This window comes from Spermophilus citellus (genome assembly GCF_964194105.1).
Source record: "Spermophilus citellus genome assembly, chromosome: 15".
NCBI lineage: Eukaryota > Metazoa > Chordata > Mammalia > Rodentia > Sciuridae > Spermophilus > Spermophilus citellus.
The window spans coordinates 86,613,338-86,633,084 of NC_138195.1; the positions used below are offsets into that span (position 1 = coordinate 86,613,338).

Sequence of the window (19,747 nt, forward strand, 5' to 3'; positions counted from 1 at the left end):
GTGTGATCTCAATATTCAACTTCCTCAACAGCAGAGGCAACTTGCATTCTCAAAGGATCTGTCCTAAATATCCCCTAAATTCACAGCATATTAAAGAAAACAAAGTAAACATTCAAGTCAAGCAGAAGGCAGAGATGTTAACCCTCTATTCCGAAGTGGTTTGGTACAACACAGACCGTCCATGCTCCTTTCCAACACTCTCTACTGTGAAATGAAGTTTCAAGGCAAGTACACACTCCACAAAACTAATTTTAAAACCTCACATCACCTATACCACATCAAACACAGTACATTAAAAAAAATCATCCCAATTTAGAATCAGAGAGTCATTTGTTATAGCTGGTGATCTCCTAAGCCTCCCTTGAAACTGGGTCATGGAAAGACTGTATCTAAATATGACTTAAGTGTTTATCACACCAGTGTCTAGATTCTGAGAACTACCTTAGAGATATACAATGCCCCGGGAGCTGGGGGGCGGGGAGGATTGAAGTGAACTACAGTTAGCAGAAAATTATAATAAAAGTGAAAAAGTTTTAAAATAATCATGACAGCCAGCACCTGTGACAGGAACCCCAGAACAGGCTGCAGAGGGTTGGCTGTACTTAGACAGGTGCTTGGGCCTCAAAGTCAAGTGCTCACACTGCCCTTCAGAGATCACCTGTGCACCTGTGACTGCAAGCACACACACCCCCCAGCCTCTGCCCTGCCCAGGGCCAGGGACAAGGCCACGGGTTAAAAAAAAAAAAAGGCTGAGAACATCTCCTGAAGGGGTGGGGGCCGTTCCTTACGTTCCATGCTCTGGGGTCCACCGGAGAAGTTCCACACAGACCAGAATCCCTCTGCCTTCTCAGAGCTGTTTTGAGAGAGAAAGACAGGGCCGCAGGGCTCTGGAGCACCCAGGGTCCAAATAAAAAACCAGCCTCAACATCCTCTTTTGAGCGGACCAAACAACAGATGGCCACTGGTTTCCAGTATCCACCAGAGGGAAGGAAACAAGGACGCCGAACTGTTATTTGCAGCCACCCAAGAATCCCCACTTTTCCGGCAGAGGCCCAGAACAAGAAAATGGTCATCTCCATATTCATTCTCTAATGACCCAGAGGCCCTGTCCTGGGGCTGAAAATGAAGACCCTGGCATTGATTTTCTTCTCTTCCCAGAAGCCCCCCTGCTTCCTCTGGGGCCTGACATGAATGTATAAATGTACCCTCCCCCTCCCCACTCCTCCTCCTTCTCCTTGCTCTGGCTTCAAGTCAAGGTGAGTGACACTGGGGCTGGGGGTGTGGCTCAGTGATACAGTGCTGGCCTAGCCCACATGAGGTCCTGGCTTCCACCACCAGCAACAAAAAGGAAAAAAAAAGAAAAAAAAAAAAGAAAAAAAAAGGTAATTTAATTTTAAAAAACAAGGTAAGTGACTTTTCCCCCTCTCTAGAACCAGAAAGAAAGACCACACCATTTCTTAAGAGCAAGAGCTATGTCTTCCTCAGGGTCAGCCTGGTATCTGGCCTTCATGTATATAAATTATAAATGATCAATATTTCCTGGGGATTGAGCAAAGCTAGGTACTGAGCAGAAGATGGCAGCTAATAAAAACAGCGGACGTTCCCTAAGCATTTCCTGTATGTAACCCTCCAAACTGCATATTACCTGGAGGTTGGTCCCATCATTGGCCCCATTTTACAGAAAAAGAAACTGAGGCACCAGGAGGTGAAATAACTTGCTACAAAGAAGCAAGCAAGGAAGTGGAGGAGCTGGGTTTCCACCCAGGCTGGCTGGCTGGAGAGCCAGGAGAGCCCAGGAAATGCCAGAAAGGAAAGGCAGCACCCTTTCACTCATGGATCTTACTGTGAATTCAGAAGATGTGGCCAGGAGTTCCAAGATGGAAGGGGAGGGAGGGAGAAAATGATCATCCCCATATTCATTCTCTAAGTATATTTTAACATGGTGACTGAACGACTGAATGTGCCCAGACTTGAGTCGAGTGTCCTGGTCTGCCCTTCTGAAAGGGGTGGCTCTGGAAACTCCCGGCCCCGTAGTGGACTCTGCAGCTCTGCAGGAGTTCCTGCACTGTCAGGTACAGAGGACAGGGAAGTGACGGGTTCTAGAGCAGGGAGACCCAGGTTTGGGGACAGGACAGGGGACATCTTTGGGTGACAAAAGCACAGAAGTAGAACTGTCCAGTCCCCCCAGGGACAGAGTGGGGACTGGGGAAAACAGGGCTGGGAGGGAAGGCTAGCCAGAATGAGGGTCCCCAGGCACCAGGCATAGTGTCAACAAGGTTTCCTAAGCACTTAGCAGACCCTCCAGAGATGGAAACTGGCCTGAGAGGGAAATTTGTCCCTGAAAGTCTGCAGGGGACTGTTCCACTCTAGCAGACACCTCCTGACAGTTCTTATCAAGGGGCTGCTGCTGCTGCCTGCCTGGGCCCCTGCTCCCACTGCCATCCCAGAGCTGCTGTAGTGGACAGCTATCTGGGGGAAGCACAAGACACTCATGAGAGTATATTTAGCACAGTTCAAACAGCAAGTCCCCAAAGCCCAGTGTCAGGGGGGCCAAAGGGATTACTCAGCTTGGAGAGAGAAGGGGCTTGTTCACCTAGGAAGCACTAGAGAATGGCCAAGCCAGGCACCTGCCTAGGTGTCCAAGTTTTCTACCAGTGAGAGAAGGACACATAAGATCAAACACAGATCAAAGTAGCCAATAAAGCACTATTAGCGTCAGGCTCATGGATCTGCAGGCTGCTCTCAGTGGGGGGTCAGAGCTGGTTCCACGGACTTAGCTGGCTCCTGCACTGACCTCACCTGGACAAAATATCACCCTCATCCTGATCTTGCTATACCAGCAGGCCAGACCTTGATCGCCTTGAACCCCCAGGCCCAGTCAGTATGGTTCTCCAGGGAAAGTTCCCCAGCTGCCAAGATGCTTCACTGCTGAGTTGCTAAAACAAAGACATTAAATTGTTACAAATACTGTCATCTTTAAATAAAAACGTAAGCCCAGCAATAAATCTCAAACTGTTTCCAAGGGTTTAATGGGATAATGTATAACAGGCCTGGGTGGCCTGTCTGGCAGGGTGGGAATTACTGACACAAATCAGGGTAACCTCAGCTTTGCTTCTCAGGTGGGCACACCCCAGTAATCAACAATACAAATTCTTGTGAGGGGCAGGACAAGAGGACAGAATCCTTTGAGGGGTCCTCACATTTCAGCGGCTTAAAAAGTCAACTGGGGTGCTTGCTAAAAGTGTAGTCTACTTTCCCTGCCTCACCCCAGTCCCCAAGATTGGACTGATAAGTCTGCAAAGCTGACTTTTACCAAGACCCCTTCATTCCCACCCAGTTGGTAGAACACACTTTGAGAAACTTCTGAAAAGAGACTAAGGGAATCCCACTTGGGGTCTTAGAATTAGGGGCTAGGACCTCAAAACCCTCAGCTTAAAGACATCATGTCTAATAAGACTTTGCTGAGCCCGGCATATTGGCACATGCCTGTAATCCCAGCAACCAAGGAGGCTGAGGAAGGAGGATGGCAAGTTCAAAGCCAGCCTCAGAAACTTAGCACGGTCCTAAGCAACTTAGTGAAACTCTGTCTCAAAATACAAAATACTTAAGGGCTGAGGATGTGGCTCAGTGGTAAAGCACCCCTGGGTTCAATTCCCAGTACAAAAAAAAAAAAAAAAAAAAAAAGACTTTGCTGAAAAGCAAGAAAGGTCTAACTAAAGATGCTTGGGAGGCAGGACTGTAGCCAGGTCCAAATCAGGGGTTCTGCAGGGGTGGATCCAACTTTTGTGGGGTCTGAGCTTATACAATTCAGAGAGCCTCTTTAAGAAAAATAATTCAAAATTACCCCCCAAAATCAGTTCAGGGTCCAGGTGGGCGTGGTGGGGCATACCTGTAATCCCAGCATCTTGGGAGGCTGAGACAGGAGGATTGTGAGTTCAAAGCCAGCCTCAGCAAAAAAGCAAGGTGCTAAGCAACTCCGTGAGACCCTGTCTCTAAATAAAATAGAAAATTGGGCAGCAGATGTGGTTCAGTGGTCAAGTGCTCCTGAGTTCAATCCCGGGTATAAAAAAAAAGTCAGTTCAGGGTCCAGCAGATCACTTGGCTGGCTTCCCAGTACCTCCTGCAGGTCCTCATTCCTGCTTTCTCACTAGGCTCCTTCTTTTCCTGATGTTGGGGGGTGGCCAAACTGGAGGGGCTCATGTCCTTCCCCATGAGGGGTGAAGACTTCAAACCTAAACTTCTAAGAACATCAGGCAGTTGGAGGCCAGGTATCCATGTCAACCCCTGATGGTTAGCTGCTGACCTTTCTATCATCAATCACACTTTGATGGGCTTCAGTTGGACTTCATTGTACCTGCTCCAGATTGCTAAATCTGCCTTCAGTCTTTTTGGAGTCAACCTGGCCACATGCAAAACACAATGAATTCACATATCTCCCATGATTCAACGGTTCTATTTTCGAGTCTTCAACCCAAATGCAACCCAAATCAATGAACAACCCACTCGGGGATATTCACAGCAGCTCATTTATAGCAAGAAAAGAGAAAAGACAGAAACTCATAACTATTACACATTTATCATGTTCTCAGCATTGTCCCAGGGGCTTCACATGTTTTAGCATATATAAGCCCACAGTTTTATGAAATCCACTTTCCAGATGGGGAAAATGACCCAGAAGTATGCTGGTATATCAACTCTCCAAGGAGGAAAAAAAAAAAGCCTTGATTTTTAGCATTTGCTTATTTTCATAATGTAAATATCCCGCTGCAGCTAATTTCAAGTAACCTATGGTGTAGCAATTAGTTCTATATTTTCTGAATATTTAGTAATTGGCTCTTGCAAGCCAGTTTCAGCTGGCTACAGCACATCCTTGAAATTGCAACACGGGAGGTCTAGCGACTTAGCTCAAAGTTGATGAATGATAGTCTGGGTTAGAAATAGGAGTTTAACTTTGGAATTCAGGCTCTGATCATTACTCCATGGGCCTATGCTGACAATAGGGAATGACTACCATCAACACCCACAAGGGAATCCTTAGGCTCACATGCAACACTGAAAGACTTTACATTACCACTAACACTAATGGAGCACTTAGAATGTGCTGGGCAACAATGTAAGATCTTTACAATAACCCTCTGAAGTCCAATTTTTTTTTTTTTAATACTGAGGATTTAACCCAGGGATGCTTTATCACTGAGCTACATCCCCAGTCCTTTTTAATTGTGAGACAGGGTCTTATTGGCCTAGAACTTGTAATCCTCCTGTCTCAGCCTCCCCAGTCACTGGGATTACAAGTGTGCACCACCACCCCAGCTATGAAGTCTAATTTTATTACAGTCACCCTAAATACTAAATGCAGTGATCTGCATAATTTGATTGGGGGCACATGCTTAAGGAGAGGGCCAGCTCCAATTATTTCTATTTTGCAGTTTCTTATTCTGCACAAAGTGGTTGCACAGCTATGAATTGGTAGAGGTGGGGGTGGGATACCAACCCTGCCATTCTGGTTCCAATGTCTTATCTTGTAACTACATACAATGTTAGGTAAAAAGAGGAAACGGACCAACATGCACAGACTCCCAGAAGTATGCAGAAGTGAACCTGGAAATGAGCAACGCAGGAAAACCTGTGAACTCCTGAGCATGGGAGTCAGACAAGCCTGGGTTTGGAAGATCTCCATCACCTAAGTGTGAAGTGAGGCACGTTACCTAACACTCCTGGCTTCAGTTCCCCCTCTCATGGGGCTGTTCTAAGGGTAAAAGGAGAAGCCACAGAAGGTAGTGGACATAGCCTCTGGCCCACAGTAAGCGCTCAGAGGGTCCTAGCTATTGATATGAATCAAAAGAATAAAAGGACTGAATGAGGGGCATGGTTTCATCTCCACCGTGTGTTCTTTATCTCATCAAGTTGCCACAAATTGTGGCTTAGACTAATCCAGAGTGATGACCAAGGTGAATACTTTGTCATGTCAGGACTTCCTGGCGTGAACCACGCAGGTGTACCTGCTCCATCCTGTTATTCAAACACCTTCGTGGCCCCACTTTTTGATTCCGCGCTGTTGCAGAACCGCTAGCCCCGGCCCGGCTGCTGAGTGGGCTGCGTGAGGTCCAGCCCTGCCGCCTCCGGGCGTGCACGGGCACCCTTCCCACCAACGCCCACGGCGGAGGCGACGGACTCCACAAAGGGAAGCCCGCCCGCGTTCTGCTTTCGGAATCTGGGTCCCACACTACCTCCGAAGTTTGGGGGTGTTTTGGATCTCCTTTTTCTCCCAGACCATCACTAAAAAGAAAACTGAAGTTGTTCCCCTTTCGGCCAAACTTCCTCCCCGGGGCGTCTCTCGAGGCTCAGCGCTCCCGCAGCAGCGGGGACCTCGGGGGCACGAATCGCAGCAGGGAGAAGTGCCAAGTCGGCCGGGGCTCCCGTCGGGGCGGCACCGCCGAGCCTCGCCCCAGCCCAGGACGCAGGAAAGGATGCCCAGCGGGCAGCGCCGTCCCAGCCTGCCGCTCGCGGTCCCTTCCCGCGCCGCGACCCCAGCCCGCCGGCCCCGGGAGCCACTTACCTGACGGCGGCCTCTTCCTGCTCAGCCGGCTCACAGCGCGGTTGAACATCGCCGCAGGGACCCGGGGGAGGAAGGAGGAGCAGCCCGGCCGCGCGGCGGCTGAGCCCCGGCGAGGCTAGAAGGAGGAGGGCGAGGAGGAGGAGCCCGCTCAGCACCGCCCCGGCGCGCCCGGCCCCCGCCCGCCGCCCTCCTCTCTGCTAGGCGCCGCGTGGCGCGCTCCGTGCGCCTTTCCCGCCCGCGCCGGCCCCGACCCTGGGTCCCGCCCCCAGGTGCCAGGACCGGGCAGGACCACCCAGGTGACCACAGCCCCGCGCCTGGGACTGTGTGCGCACTCCCGAAGGGAGCTCGCGCCGCCCGGGACTCAGGAACCCTGCCAAGGCGGTTAGCGCATCCAGGGCCCCTGGCCGCGCGGCGGAGCTCGCCGGAGATGCCAGCCCTCCGTGTTCCCAGCTCCCTCATCCATCCCGGGCACCCGCCCTCTCCGAGAACTGGCTCCGCGCCGCGGGCGGACCGAGCTTTATGACTGACAAATGGGGGTCACGTCCCAGATCACCGGGAAGCCGAGACCTCGCAGTTCTGCGAAGTACGTGGCCGGGGGCCTTGGGCTCCATCCGGGGATGCAGGGTCTCTGCGTGCCCCGGCCTGCCCGCCGTCCACTCCGTGGGTGTTATGCCTCCCCAGGCCCCAAACGAGGGCGAGACGTCACCGGGCCTTGCCCGCGGTGCCCACGCGAAGCCAGCCGAGCTACCGCGGGTGGGCGCCCTCTCCGGGGCCGCGCTGCGCGGGCGCCCAAACTTGAGCACTTTTTACCCTTGGTTTTGAGACTCCAGTGGCAGATCTCAGGGAATTCTGCAGGAACCCCCTGGGGTTCGAACACATCTCTAACTTTGAGGACACTTGGGTGCAGCTTCAGGCAGGGCTTTTGCGCTCAACAATGGAATCACTCAGGTCCCCCAGTCTCCTCTCCCCCCTGCTATCACCTGCTCAGCGCTGCCTTCACGCTCATTTATTTTCTCATTTCTTCTACAAAACTGCCCAAGAGGAGGTGTCATTAGCCCCATTTTCTTGAACATTTGGCTTGCAAGGAATTGTCTTTCTGGCGAGTTTTATTTTTCTCCTTGTGTATCTGGCTTTGTCTCTAAATTGGTCTTTATTTTTAGCTCTACTAATTGCTATTTTTCTAAACCGTTCCCGTCGTCCCCCCCCCCACCTCCATTCTTTTGCAGTATTTTCACTAGCTGGCACTTTCTTTTATATCTTCTATTCTGAGCTTCTCATTCTGCTAGTTTTTCCTTCCCCCACCCTCACCCCACAATCCAATTCTACTCCAGCTTGGCCCTCTGTGGTTTCTTCTCGTTTGTCCCTTCTCAGAGTTGTTTCCTGAGTATTAGGCAGCACTCTTCACCTCCTCGGCTGGTGGTACAGGATTTCCAGTCTTGTGGGGTTTCCAGCTTTAACTCAAAGACCACAATGATGGTGGACAGAGTTAGAATCTAACTGAGAAGCTGGCCTTTAAAAATGCTTTATTCTACCCCAGCTGGGTGGTACACTCCTGCAATCTCAGTGACTTGGTAGGCTGAGGCAGGAGGATAGCAAGTTCAAAGCCAGCCTCAGCAACTTAGCCAGGCCCTAAGCAATTTAATGAGATGGTCTCAAAGTTAAAAAAAAAATAATAATAATAACAAAAATTCTTTAAAAAGGGCTGGGCATGTGGATCAGTGGTTAAGTGCCCCTACAGAAATTGTAGAACCCGAACGAAAAATGCTCCCTTCTCCAGAAACAAGTTTCACTGCATTGACATAATACTTAACTATAGGCCTGCCTTTGGAAGAGTAGGATCTTAAGTGCTGGCAGGGTTTCAGATCCAAATGAGATCACTGTATTCTAACAGCAATAACAGAATTTGTGTGGCACACCTCTGGAGAAAACTTCCTCAAAGACCAAATCTCAAGTATCCCTAACACAGGAAATAAGGGGACTGGCACTGGGGAAGAAGTTCAGCACAATCAGCCACATGTTAAGCTAATTACCAGGTACACCCCACGGTATCCTCAACAACCTACGCCTAGGACATGTTTAGGAGTCCCTCCTGAGCTAAGAACCCCAGACCCCTTCCTAAATAAAGGGAAAATATAACAGCCCCAGGTCGCTTTTACTGTCCTGTTAGCATATCAGATAGTACAAAAATAAGGAACCATGGTTAAGGTTTAATGTACATAGTTTATATTGTTTTGGGGTACTGAAAGACTGCCCTCATGAAATTACTATAAAAACCCTTAAAGGGTCTAAAGATTCAAAAGCCAGTTTTCAACGTTTAGTATGCAGAAGACCAAGTATAAGGTATTGATTTAACATTCGAGCAGCCATCTTAAATGTTAACTGCCATCTTATAATTTTTGCTTTCCTGTACTTCCTCTTACCCAAACAACCCCCCACCCCAATTAGGGACCTACCCCGTAGTACTATAACCCTAAACCAATCCCAGAATAACACAACCTCTTTGCTCTGGAAAGCCCTCTTTGTACCATTGACCTAAGCCAATCCCATGCTATTCCCCACCACCTAGCTCTGAGGCAAGCACCTCCAGCCTATCTCAGCGCCACAACTACAACTCCAAACCCCTACCCCATAAAAGCTGAACACCAAAAATCGGGTGCCTCTCTCCACTTTATAGAGGGATGGCCTTTATTTGTCAACTTTGACAAATAAACCTTTGTGGGGATCTCTGCCTGGTCTCCATCCTTCATTTCTCGATTTCTCACTTTCCCTTCACCAAGTATAAAGGATAAGGCCTCGTGGCTCCCAAAGCTCACCAAGTACATGCACATGAAGGGTCTGGGTTTGCATTTGGATAGAAGGTGTTCACCATCCAAGCAGCAATACTCCTCCAAATCCAGCTCAGTCCAGCTTTCACTAGCAAACAAGGGCAGACAGTTTGGACCTGAGGTCAAGCAGTTCAGTCCCCTTTCTCATCCTACTAGTCTCACCTTTGGTTCAATGACCTTCAGATCAGGCAAGAAGCAGGAGCCCTGGATGTCTTCAGATAAAGCAGAATTTCAGAGGGATCATCCAACTTAGAGGCCAGTATGTTTCATTCTACTCACAAACTTCAAAAACTTGGTAAGCTGTGGATATGTTTTGCGTTTCTCTTTTATGATCTGAATACATGTAACAAGATTACTCTAGGTCATTTGAGGCTGATGAGGCAAGTAAGAATGCAGTGCACATCCAGAGTCAAGAGCCCTGGGTACTAGTCCTGATGGTTCAGAGACCAGCTGTGCGTCCTCAGGCACATCTCAGCCTCATGGGACAGAACAAGGAAAGGATGATACCTACATTCCAAGGGTGTGGTGTTCAACAGCAACAAAAAAGCATCTGGCACAGTGCCCATTCATGTAGGCGCACAAAAAAATTACTGGAATCTGAGTTCTGAATTACTCTTCCTCCCCTTACAAGGCTGTTTTATTAAGTAATAAACTTTAATCTACACATAGTCAAAAGTAATTTTTTTTTAATGATAGGAAGTTAGTAGGATGGGGACAGTGTGATACTCACTTGGTAAAAAGGGGAAAATTGTTACAACCTCCTGGAAAGTTAGGAAAGGAAGATGTGTTAACATGCATATTTGGTAACATGTGTGAGTCTTTTAAATGTTTACACCCATTGGACCAGTAAATAATTATACAACCAGTAATTTGTACCAAAGAAAGACAAATTAATGTGAAGATTTATGTGTATCACGACACTTTTTAAGTCAGTGTTATTTATTGTAGCTAAAAATGCAAATTAAGAGAATGACTAGCCAGATGTGGTGGCACAGGCCTGTAACCCCTGTAACTCAGAGGCAGGAAGCACAGCCTAGACAACTTAAAAAGTTGAAAGAAAGAAAGAAAGGGGGGGGAGAGGTGTGAGAAGGAGAGAAAGAAAAGGAAAGAGGAGAGCTGGGGATGTAGCTCAGTGGTAAAGGGCCCTGGATTCAATCCCCAGTACCACAGGAAATGTTGGGGGGAGGGTGTTATGGAGCACTGAACAGTTGTAAAAGACCATATAAAGACTATTTAGTGGGGGGCTGGGGATGTGGCTCAAGCGGTAGCGCGCTCGCCTGGCATGCATGTGGCCCAGGTTCGATCCTCAGCACCACATACAAACAAAGCTGTTGTGTCCGCCGAAAACTAAAAAATAAATATTAAAATTAAAAAAAAAAAAGACTATTTAGTGGTACTTGTGTTTGCATATGAAGACATTTTCATTGAAAAATGAAGATACAAATATAGAGAAAATTTTCTGGGACTGGGGAAGGAAATACCATATATTTACATATACAAAGCTAGCAGTTAACTAAAACCAAAATACTACTAGACTTTATCTCTGGATGACAGGATAATGGGTGGTTTAAATTTTCATTATTATAATTCCCTGTTTTGCAAAATGTCTGTAGTGTACATATGCTTTTAAATTGGGGATCAGTAATTAGAAACTAGTTGATACCTCAGCTAGGTTTAAACACTGCAATATTAGCTTTGCATTCTAAAAACCCCCAATTTCCCATGGAAGGAGCCAGCAGAGGACTGCCTTTCCCATCTTTGATCTCTCTTGTATCTCCAGTCACACATTGCTGGCATATCACAGCTGGATGGATCCTTGGAGGTCAGCATCTTGTGCTACAGACCAGGAAACCGAGGCTCAGACAGCAGCTGAACCTGTCTGGGCTTCCTCCCAGAGCAACATGGAGAGCTGCTACAGTGTCAAGAGAAGGGCGGTCAAGGTAAGCTTTCCCTGGCTGGAAAGGATCACCCTTCAGCAAGCCTGGAAGGAGGCCACTGCATGACCCTGACCCAGGTCCAGACAGTGGCTCTGAGGAGGGTAGCTGCAGATGTCAGACACTGGGCTACAATGAAATGGAGCAATAAAGGTTTGTTTTTTAATTTATTATTTATTTCATTTACAAATATTTAATTGACAAATAAGAACTATATTTAAGGCATACAACATGATTTGTCCTAGGTATATGTGTAATGATTGTCATTGACAATCACAATCTAATTATTAAACACATCCATCACCGTCCACACTGTATACTAGGTACCCAGAACTTATTCACCTTCTAACTTAAGTTTGTACCCTTTGAACACATATCCCCGTTTCTCCATCTCCCAGTCCCTAGCCACCACTGCTCAACTTTGTTTCTATGAATTTGACTATTTTACATATCTCATGGAAATAGAATCATATGGTATATGTCTTTCTGTATCTGGCTTATTTCATTTAGCATAATGTCCTCCGATTTTATCTGTGTTGTCAGAAATAGGAGGATCCCCCCCCCACCCCTTTTCTTTGTGGTACTGAGAATTGAACCTAGGGGCACTCACTACTGAGCTACATTCCCAGCTCATTTTATTTTTTAAGATAGGGTCTCACTAAGTTGCTTAAGGCCTCACTAAGTTGCTGAGGCTGAACTTGAACTTGTGAACCTCTTGCTTCAGCCTCCAAAGTCACTGGGATTACAGGAATGTGCCACTGCACCTGGTGCCAATGAGGATTATAAAATAAGGTATAAGCACCTGGATAAAGTGTGTCAGAAAGAAGGCAATAATGTAAGATACATAGATCTCCACCAATCTGAATGTGTGTGGATAAGCAGAGGCCAAATTACCTACAAAAGGAGCCACAACCCAAATGCAGGTGGAGGGTGCAGTGAGAGCAAGCCAGTTGGCCACACAGAGCCTCAGAAGAGCTCTGCCTAGAAGGCACAGATCACAGAAAGCAGAACAGACAAGGGCTGAAATCAGGGAACTGGAGAAAAGTCTGTATCAGAGGGTCCCAGGTCCCTTCCCATCCCTCCCTGGCAACAAAATTATTTGGGGAAATATTGAGGCCCATAGGCTCTGGACTCAGGGGCCACTGGCAGAGCTTAGGATGTAGATGAGCTCAGGGCTTCATTCAGGTAAAGAATCAAGGGGAAGGTCTGCACACAGAATTATGAGGCCCTCTACTTCCACATGCCTTTCCTGTAACCAGAGAAAATTAAATGAAACAAAAAACACAATGGATATTAACATTTAGGGCTTCCTAGAGTTAGCACCATGCAATCACAGAGAAATACAGTCCACTAACCTCTTTCACACACACAAAACTTCCAAAGAGCTTTGGACACTTCCCTCTCAAAAATGAGGGCCATGCATGGATCCCCAACACGGAAGAAATGCTTCTAACATGAGGGAGAGGGAGAGAGAAGGTTTACATTTATAAAAAAAGAGAGAGGATGGAATAGAAAAATAAAGTGGAAACACAACAAAAGGAGTTGGAAGATAAAGTGAAGGAAATCTAAAAATTAGAACAGATAAAGACATGTATAATAGAAGAGAAAGAGAAAAGACTAGAGAATAAATCTAGAGAATTGAGAATCATCATCCCCAACTTTCTTTTGGGGATGATGAAAAGTTCTTGAATTAGATTAAGGTGAAATTGTCCAATTCGGTAAAAAAAAAAAAAAAAAAAAGATCTGTTTGTATGCATCATATGGGTAAACAGGGGATCCAATAGAAGTTCCAAAAAAGACATTACAGAGAAAATATTGAAGAGGAAATTAAAGATACATTTCAAGAAAATATCTCAGACAGGGCTGGGATTGTAGTTCAGTGGTAAAGCGCTTGCCTAGTACTTGTGAGGCACTGGGTTCAATCCTCAGCACCACATAAAAATAAATAAAATAAAGGTATTATGTCCACCTACAACTAAAATATTTTTTTAATATTTATTTTTTAGGTGTAGATGGACACAACACAATGCCTTTATTTTTATGTGGTGCTGAGGATCGAACCCGGGTTCCCACCCGTGTTAGGCAAGTGTTCTACCGCTGAGCCACAATCCCAGCCCCTAAACATATTTTTTAAAAGATGTTGGTAATCTTAGAGACCTTAACTGTCAGAACAACTGGGCACTTTTTTATTATTTTAAAGTTTTAAGTGGACACAATATCTTTATTTCACATTTATGTGATGCTAAGAATCGAACCCAGTGCCTCATGCATGCTAAGTGAGCACTCAACCACTGAGCCACAACCCCAGCCCCACTAAAAATATTTTTTTAAAAAAGAAAGAAAATATCTTAGATAGTAGAAAACTCATCCCAAATTGAAAGAGCTCACAACACAGACAAAATGATAATGCTACCATAAAGTATACCAACATGAAATTCCAAAACATAAAAATAATTTCCAAAAAACTTGCCAAGAGCATTCTGCTGATGGGAATATAAAATGGTACAACCATTTTGGAATGTGGTTTGGAAATTTCATTAAAAAAAAAAATTAAACATAGCAGGGCATGATGGCACATGACTATAATCCCAGCAGCTTAGGAGTCTGAAGCAAGACTCATTCAGCAACCCACGTTCAAAGCCAGCCTCAGCAACTTAGAGGACCTAAGCAACTCAGTGAGACCCCATCTCTAAATAAAATATAAAAAAGGAGCTGGGAATGTGACTCAATGGTTAAGCACCCCTAGGGTTAATCCCTAGTGCAAAAATAAATAAATAAATAGATAAATAAATAAATAAACAAACACATATATCTATCTGTAATTCCACTCCTAGATATTTACTCAAGAAAAATGGAAGCATATATCCATACAAAAAATTGTATAGGAATGTTCACAGCAGGTTTATTTGCAATAGCATTGGAAAAATTCAATGTCCATCGGCAGATGAATAGGAAGACAAATCGTGGTATACACAGAGGACACTACTCATCAATAAAAAGGAATTATTGATACATTCAACACCATTGCAAAATCTTAACTATTCTAAAAAAACAGAAGTGCATACTATATGCTTCAACCTACAGAAAACTCTAGACAGTGCAAGCCAAATCCTGGTGACAGAAACTGATCAATGAATGCTTAGGCATAACAGGGAGTGGGGTGTGAAGAGTAGTTTTTTTGTTTTACCACTGAGCCACATCCCCAGCCCTTTGTATTTTATTTTTTATTTTGAGACAGGGTCTCAATAAGTTGTTCAGGGCCTCCCTAAGTTGCTAAGGTTGGCTCTGAACTTGGGATCCTCCTGCCTCAGCCTCCTCCTGCCTCGGCCTCCTAAGTCGCTTGCATTACAGGCATGTACCACCAAACCCGGCTGAAAGATGCATTTTGAAGGGGCCAAAGAATGTTTGGAGGTGATATCCATTACCTTGATGTGGTGATGGTTTGAATAGATATATATACATGTGTCAAAACTTAAATCACATAATTTTATATGTATATTTTGCTATCAATTATACCTCAATAAACATGTTTGCAAAATTATGTTTATGTTGAGAATGTAAATGATGTACCCTTTTGGGAAACCATTGGGCAGTTTCTCAGAAAGTTAAACATCAAGTTACTATATAACTCAGCAATTCTTCTGTGTATCTACCCAAGAGCAATAAAAACATAGATCTCTGCTAAAACTTGCATATAAATATCTAAAGCAAAAAGTGGGAACCTAAGTGTCCATCAACTTATGAACTTATGAATGATAAAAAGGGTGGTTTGTCCATACAAAGGAATATTTGACCATAAAATGAAATGAAGTATACATACATGCTAAACATGGGTAAACCTAAAAAATGCTACACTAAGTGAAATAAAATCACAGAGGACATCCATCACATACTGTAAAATTCCCTTTATATAAAGTCCCAAGTTGGAAAATCTGTAGAGGCAAAAATTAGATCAGTGTTTGCCTAAACCTGGGAGCAAAAGGAGAATGGGGAATGGCTGTGCTAACAGGTACAAACTTTTTTGGGGGGATGATGAAAAGTTCTTGAATTAGATTAAGGTGAAATTGCACAATTCTGTAAAAAAAAAAAAATCTATTTGTATGCATCAAATGTGTAAACTTTGTGGTATTTAATTTTTTTTCTCAGAAAAACTGTTAAATTTTTAAAATTTACACAAAGTAAAAACAAGTCACATACAAAAGATCAGAAGTCAAAACATCCTTGGGGGGGCTTGAGATGTGGATCAGTGGAACAGCAATTGCCTCACATAAGCAAGGCTCTAGTTCTAGTTTTGACCCCCAGCACAGCAACACACACACACACATCACTGAACTTCTTGAAAAGCTACCAGAGAATCTCCTGCCCTCCCCAACCCAGAAAAAAAATAATGGAAAAAGAAAGGAAAGAAGCTGGGCATTGTGGCATACACTGGTAATCCCAGCAGCTCGGCAGTCTGAGAAAGGAGGATTGCAAGTTTAAAGCCAGCCTCAGCCTCCATGATGAGCTAAGCAACTCAGTGAGATCCTGTCTCTAAATAAAAGACAAAATAGGGCTGGGGATGTGGCTCAGTTGCCCTGAGTCCCCCAAGTTCAATCCCTAGTAGAGAGAGAGAGAGAGAGAGAGAGAGGGGCGGAGAAGGGAGGGAGGGAGGGAGAGAGGGAACAGGCTCCAGAGAACAGGGGATCCAATGTGAAAGAGGGGTAAAAATCTCTGCTATTGTGTCAGTGTGTAGTGGGTCTAGGAAGCATGGAGTAAAGGCTCAGCCACATCTGATGACTTTGGATGTCTAGAAATTGTTTTGAAAAGCATTTGATAAATCCATTTCTGTCTTTGGTACAAATTCGTGACAAACATAGAAAATGAAGCAAAGAAAAGTAAGACAATTATTAACTCTAGGAAAAAATGTGTACAAGAAGGAAAATAACCCAAATATACTACTTGTGATCATTATTTCCATAGTCATAACTATGTGAACATCATTAACTGACAAGATAGATATATTTAAGGGACAGGACCGAGGAGGAAGGAAGATACTAAATCTTCATCTACCATAGTGGGAAGTCAACAGAAAATTCTAAAGTTGTTACATTAAGAATCAGCAGTAAATAAATATTTTTCAGATATGTGGAGATACACCTCAGAAGAAATGGCTATAAAAGAAAGATGGTAGACTCTTAGGAGGAAGCTGGGGAGAAGGGAAGGAGTGCTACTTTTCAAAGACTTACTACTGTTTGACTTTTGAAACACAGACACATACACAAACACACACACACTTAAACATATATGTCATTTTACTAAAAATAAATTTTTAAACATTCTAGTAATCACCACTTGCAGTCTATAACAAGAGAGAGAAGACTCGATATAACCAATAATAATGTTATGGTTTAGATCTTTAATGTCCCCCAAAGTTTCACAGGCTTGGACCCCAATGCTGAGGTGGGGTTTTCGGGAAGTGATTGGATCATGAGGGCTCTGATTTCAGGAATGTATTAATTCATTTTTGGGTTCGAGCTTAGGGGGGAGGGGCTTTGTTACAAAAAGCAAGCTCGCTTTCTACTTCCTTACTGCCAGGAGGTGAGCGGCTTTTTTCACTATATGATCCCACCATGATGTTCTGCTTCTCCACAAGACCTTAAAGTAATGGAACCAGCCAACTTTGGCTGAAATCATGAGCCAAAATAAATGTTTTCTTTTTTTTAAGTTGAGTATCTCAGGTATTTTGTCACAGTAAAGGAAAACTGACTAAAACTGTCTAAGAGCTAAATTTCACTGAGTATATAGTAAGCGCTTGGCTGTTCTATTTTAAATATTTTTCTTATTAAACAACCTCTTCCAGGGGTCTTCGTTACTATCCAAAACTGCCTCCAATGGTGGTAAATAAACCTCCAACAAGCTGGGCATGGTGACACATGCCTGCAATCCCAGAGGCCCAGGAGGCTGAGGCAAGAAGATTGTGAGTTCAAAGCCAGCCTCAGCAACTTAGAGACCCTAAGCAACTCCGTGAGACCCTGTCCTTAAATAAAACAAAAAAGAGCTGGGAATGTGGCTCAGTGGTTAAGAAATCCTGGGTTTAATCCCCAGTACCAAAAAAAGAATACCTCCAACAAGTAAAATTGTGTTTCTTCATGGGGTAAAAAGCATAATTCACACTTTTTTTTTTGATCCTCACTAAAAGTAATGATATAGGAAATCAGAGACGGAGAAACATCTGAGAGATTTAGAGATATACTTGGTGTTCAAGTACAAGTGAAAGACCAAGGCCGAATTCAGGCTCTTGGCTACTGGTGACAACTCCACGCTCACAATGGTCCCACACTCATGAGAATGCTTGTCATAAAAACCTCGCTGTTTCAGGTGTCTCCTCTGTGACACTGTTCCCTCATGCCATTTTTTAAATGTTAAAGGAAAAAAGGGGTCTGGGATTTCCAAAAATCTTCATGTAGTATTTTCTTCAAATCTAGATACAAAAATGTCCTCAGAAAAGCAAATCAGAGAAAGTAAAGGTGCAGTTGTGAATGAACACTCACAAACCCCTGAGTTCAATCCCCAGTACCAAATAAAAAAGAAAATGACCACGAGAATCAGCATTTGGGAAGAGGATTGCAGATAACTAAATTTAAAGACACACATTTTCTATTTGGAATATGTATCTTGCTTGATTAAGAATCCCACCCTATATTTTCATTATAAAAGTCTATGGCCATCATATAATAACTTGCAAATTTTACTTACTATTAAGAACAAGGGACATTTTGTGAATAAGCCTTAAAGACATAATTCAATTGAAAAAAAATTTTAAACTATTTTTTGGGGGTGGGGATACTGGAGATTGAACGCAGGAAGCTCTACCACTGAGCCACACTCCCAGCCCTTTTTATTTTTTAAGACAGGGTCTTGCTAAGTTGCTTAGGACCTTGCTAAGTTGCTGAGGCTAGCTTTGAGCTTGTGATCCTTCTACCCCAGTCTCCTGAGATGCTGGGATGACAGGTGTGCATCACCACACCTGGAATAAACTGTTTGTTTTTTTGTAGTGCTGGGGATTGAACCCAGGACCTTGTGCATGAAAGCAAGCACTTTACTGACTCAACTATATCCCCAGCTGGCATAAACTGTTTTGTGCTTTTTTGATACTGAAAAATATCAAAGTGTTTGACGAAATTTTTATTAAGTCTTCTGGCTGCCATCTATGCTTATAAACTAATCTCTAAAACTGTTTCTAAAAACCTTTTTTATAATCATAAAACTCAACTGAGAAGTAGTTACAAGGTAGTCTTTAAAAGATTATTAAAATGTTCTCATTTATGATTTCCAAGTACTTTCTGATCAGTTATCATATTTCCACTAAAAGCTGTTTTCCACCTACTTTATACATGGTCAGTGAAAATTTGTCAAAAAAAAAAAAATGACTACAGGGGCACACATCTATAATCCCAGCTACTCAGGAGGTTGAGGCAGATCAAAAGTTTAAGGCCAGGGCTGGGATTGTGGCTCAGTGATAGAGCACTTGCCTTACACACGTGAGGCACTGGGTTCCCATCCCCAGCAGCACATAAAAATAAACAAAATAAAGGTATGTGCCCATCTACAACTAAAAAATATTAAAAAAAAAAAGTTGTTCAAAGCCAGACTTGGCAATTTGTGGGACCATGTCTCAAAATAAATACAAAACATGGATACCCAGTACAAAAAAAAAAAAAAAAAAAAAAAAAAGCAGGGACTGTAAATCATAGTTCTTGTTAATTTTTAGCCACCTGGAGGGTTGGGGTTGTGGCTCAGCAGTAGAGTACTTGCCTAGCATGTGCAAGGCCCTGGGTTCAATTCTCAGCACCACATAAAAATAAATATATAAAATATATTGTGTCCATCTAAAACTAAAATATAAATAAATAAAAATTTTAGCCACCTGGAAACTTTTCTGAATCACTGATTTCTTGATATAATTGGACAAGTTCTCAGGAAATGTACTTTGGCTCATGAGTTTGATATTTTATTAGGTATCAAAGAAATAGGAAATAATTCTTATTAGTGACTCATATAATTTTTCAAAGTAAAGAAAAATAATAGTTGCAATAATATACAAAACAATAATCCAGATTTTGAAGACACCCCAGAGTGGAAATTATGGTGTACATGTATCTAATGTCTATGTGCACACATTACATAAAGTGTATACATACCTACAGGTGAAACTGTAAGCCAAGTTGCAAAGCTGAGGGCTGTGGCACTTTGGTCAGTCTGCTCAGCTTAGAACTTAATGGTAATGCTGAGTTACTGGAATTACAAGGGTACACCACCGTACCCAGTTATTTTTAATTTTTTGAGAGACCTTTATACTATTTCCTATAGTGGTTGTACCATTTACATTTCACCAACAATTCAAGAGAAAGCATTAATTCCACAAAGAGATTTGGCGATTGTCAGATCCA

The 19,747-nt window shown here is 43.9% G+C and overlaps 1 protein-coding gene across 5 annotated transcripts in view; it reads right to left on the minus strand.

Annotated features, from left to right (window-relative positions):
• RGS10 (regulator of G protein signaling 10) overlaps nt 1–6,920 on the minus strand; it is a 37,400-nt gene extending 30,480 nt beyond the window's left edge. Inside the window, exon 1 of one of the 5 annotated variants that reach the window (XR_014019081.1) lies at nt 6,560–6,884. Coding sequence is in view for 3 of the 5 variants with exons in the window: in XM_081268831.1 (XP_081124957.1) it covers nt 6,560–6,608 (49 nt within the window). In the remaining 2 variants the exon portion in view is untranslated. Of the gene's footprint in view, nt 1–788; nt 963–6,559 lie in introns of those variants that run through there. The other 4 variants (XR_014019082.1, XM_081268831.1, XM_081268830.1 and 1 more) reach the window with 4 other exon arrangements.
• Nucleotides 6,921–19,747: the final 12,827 nt, after the last annotated feature.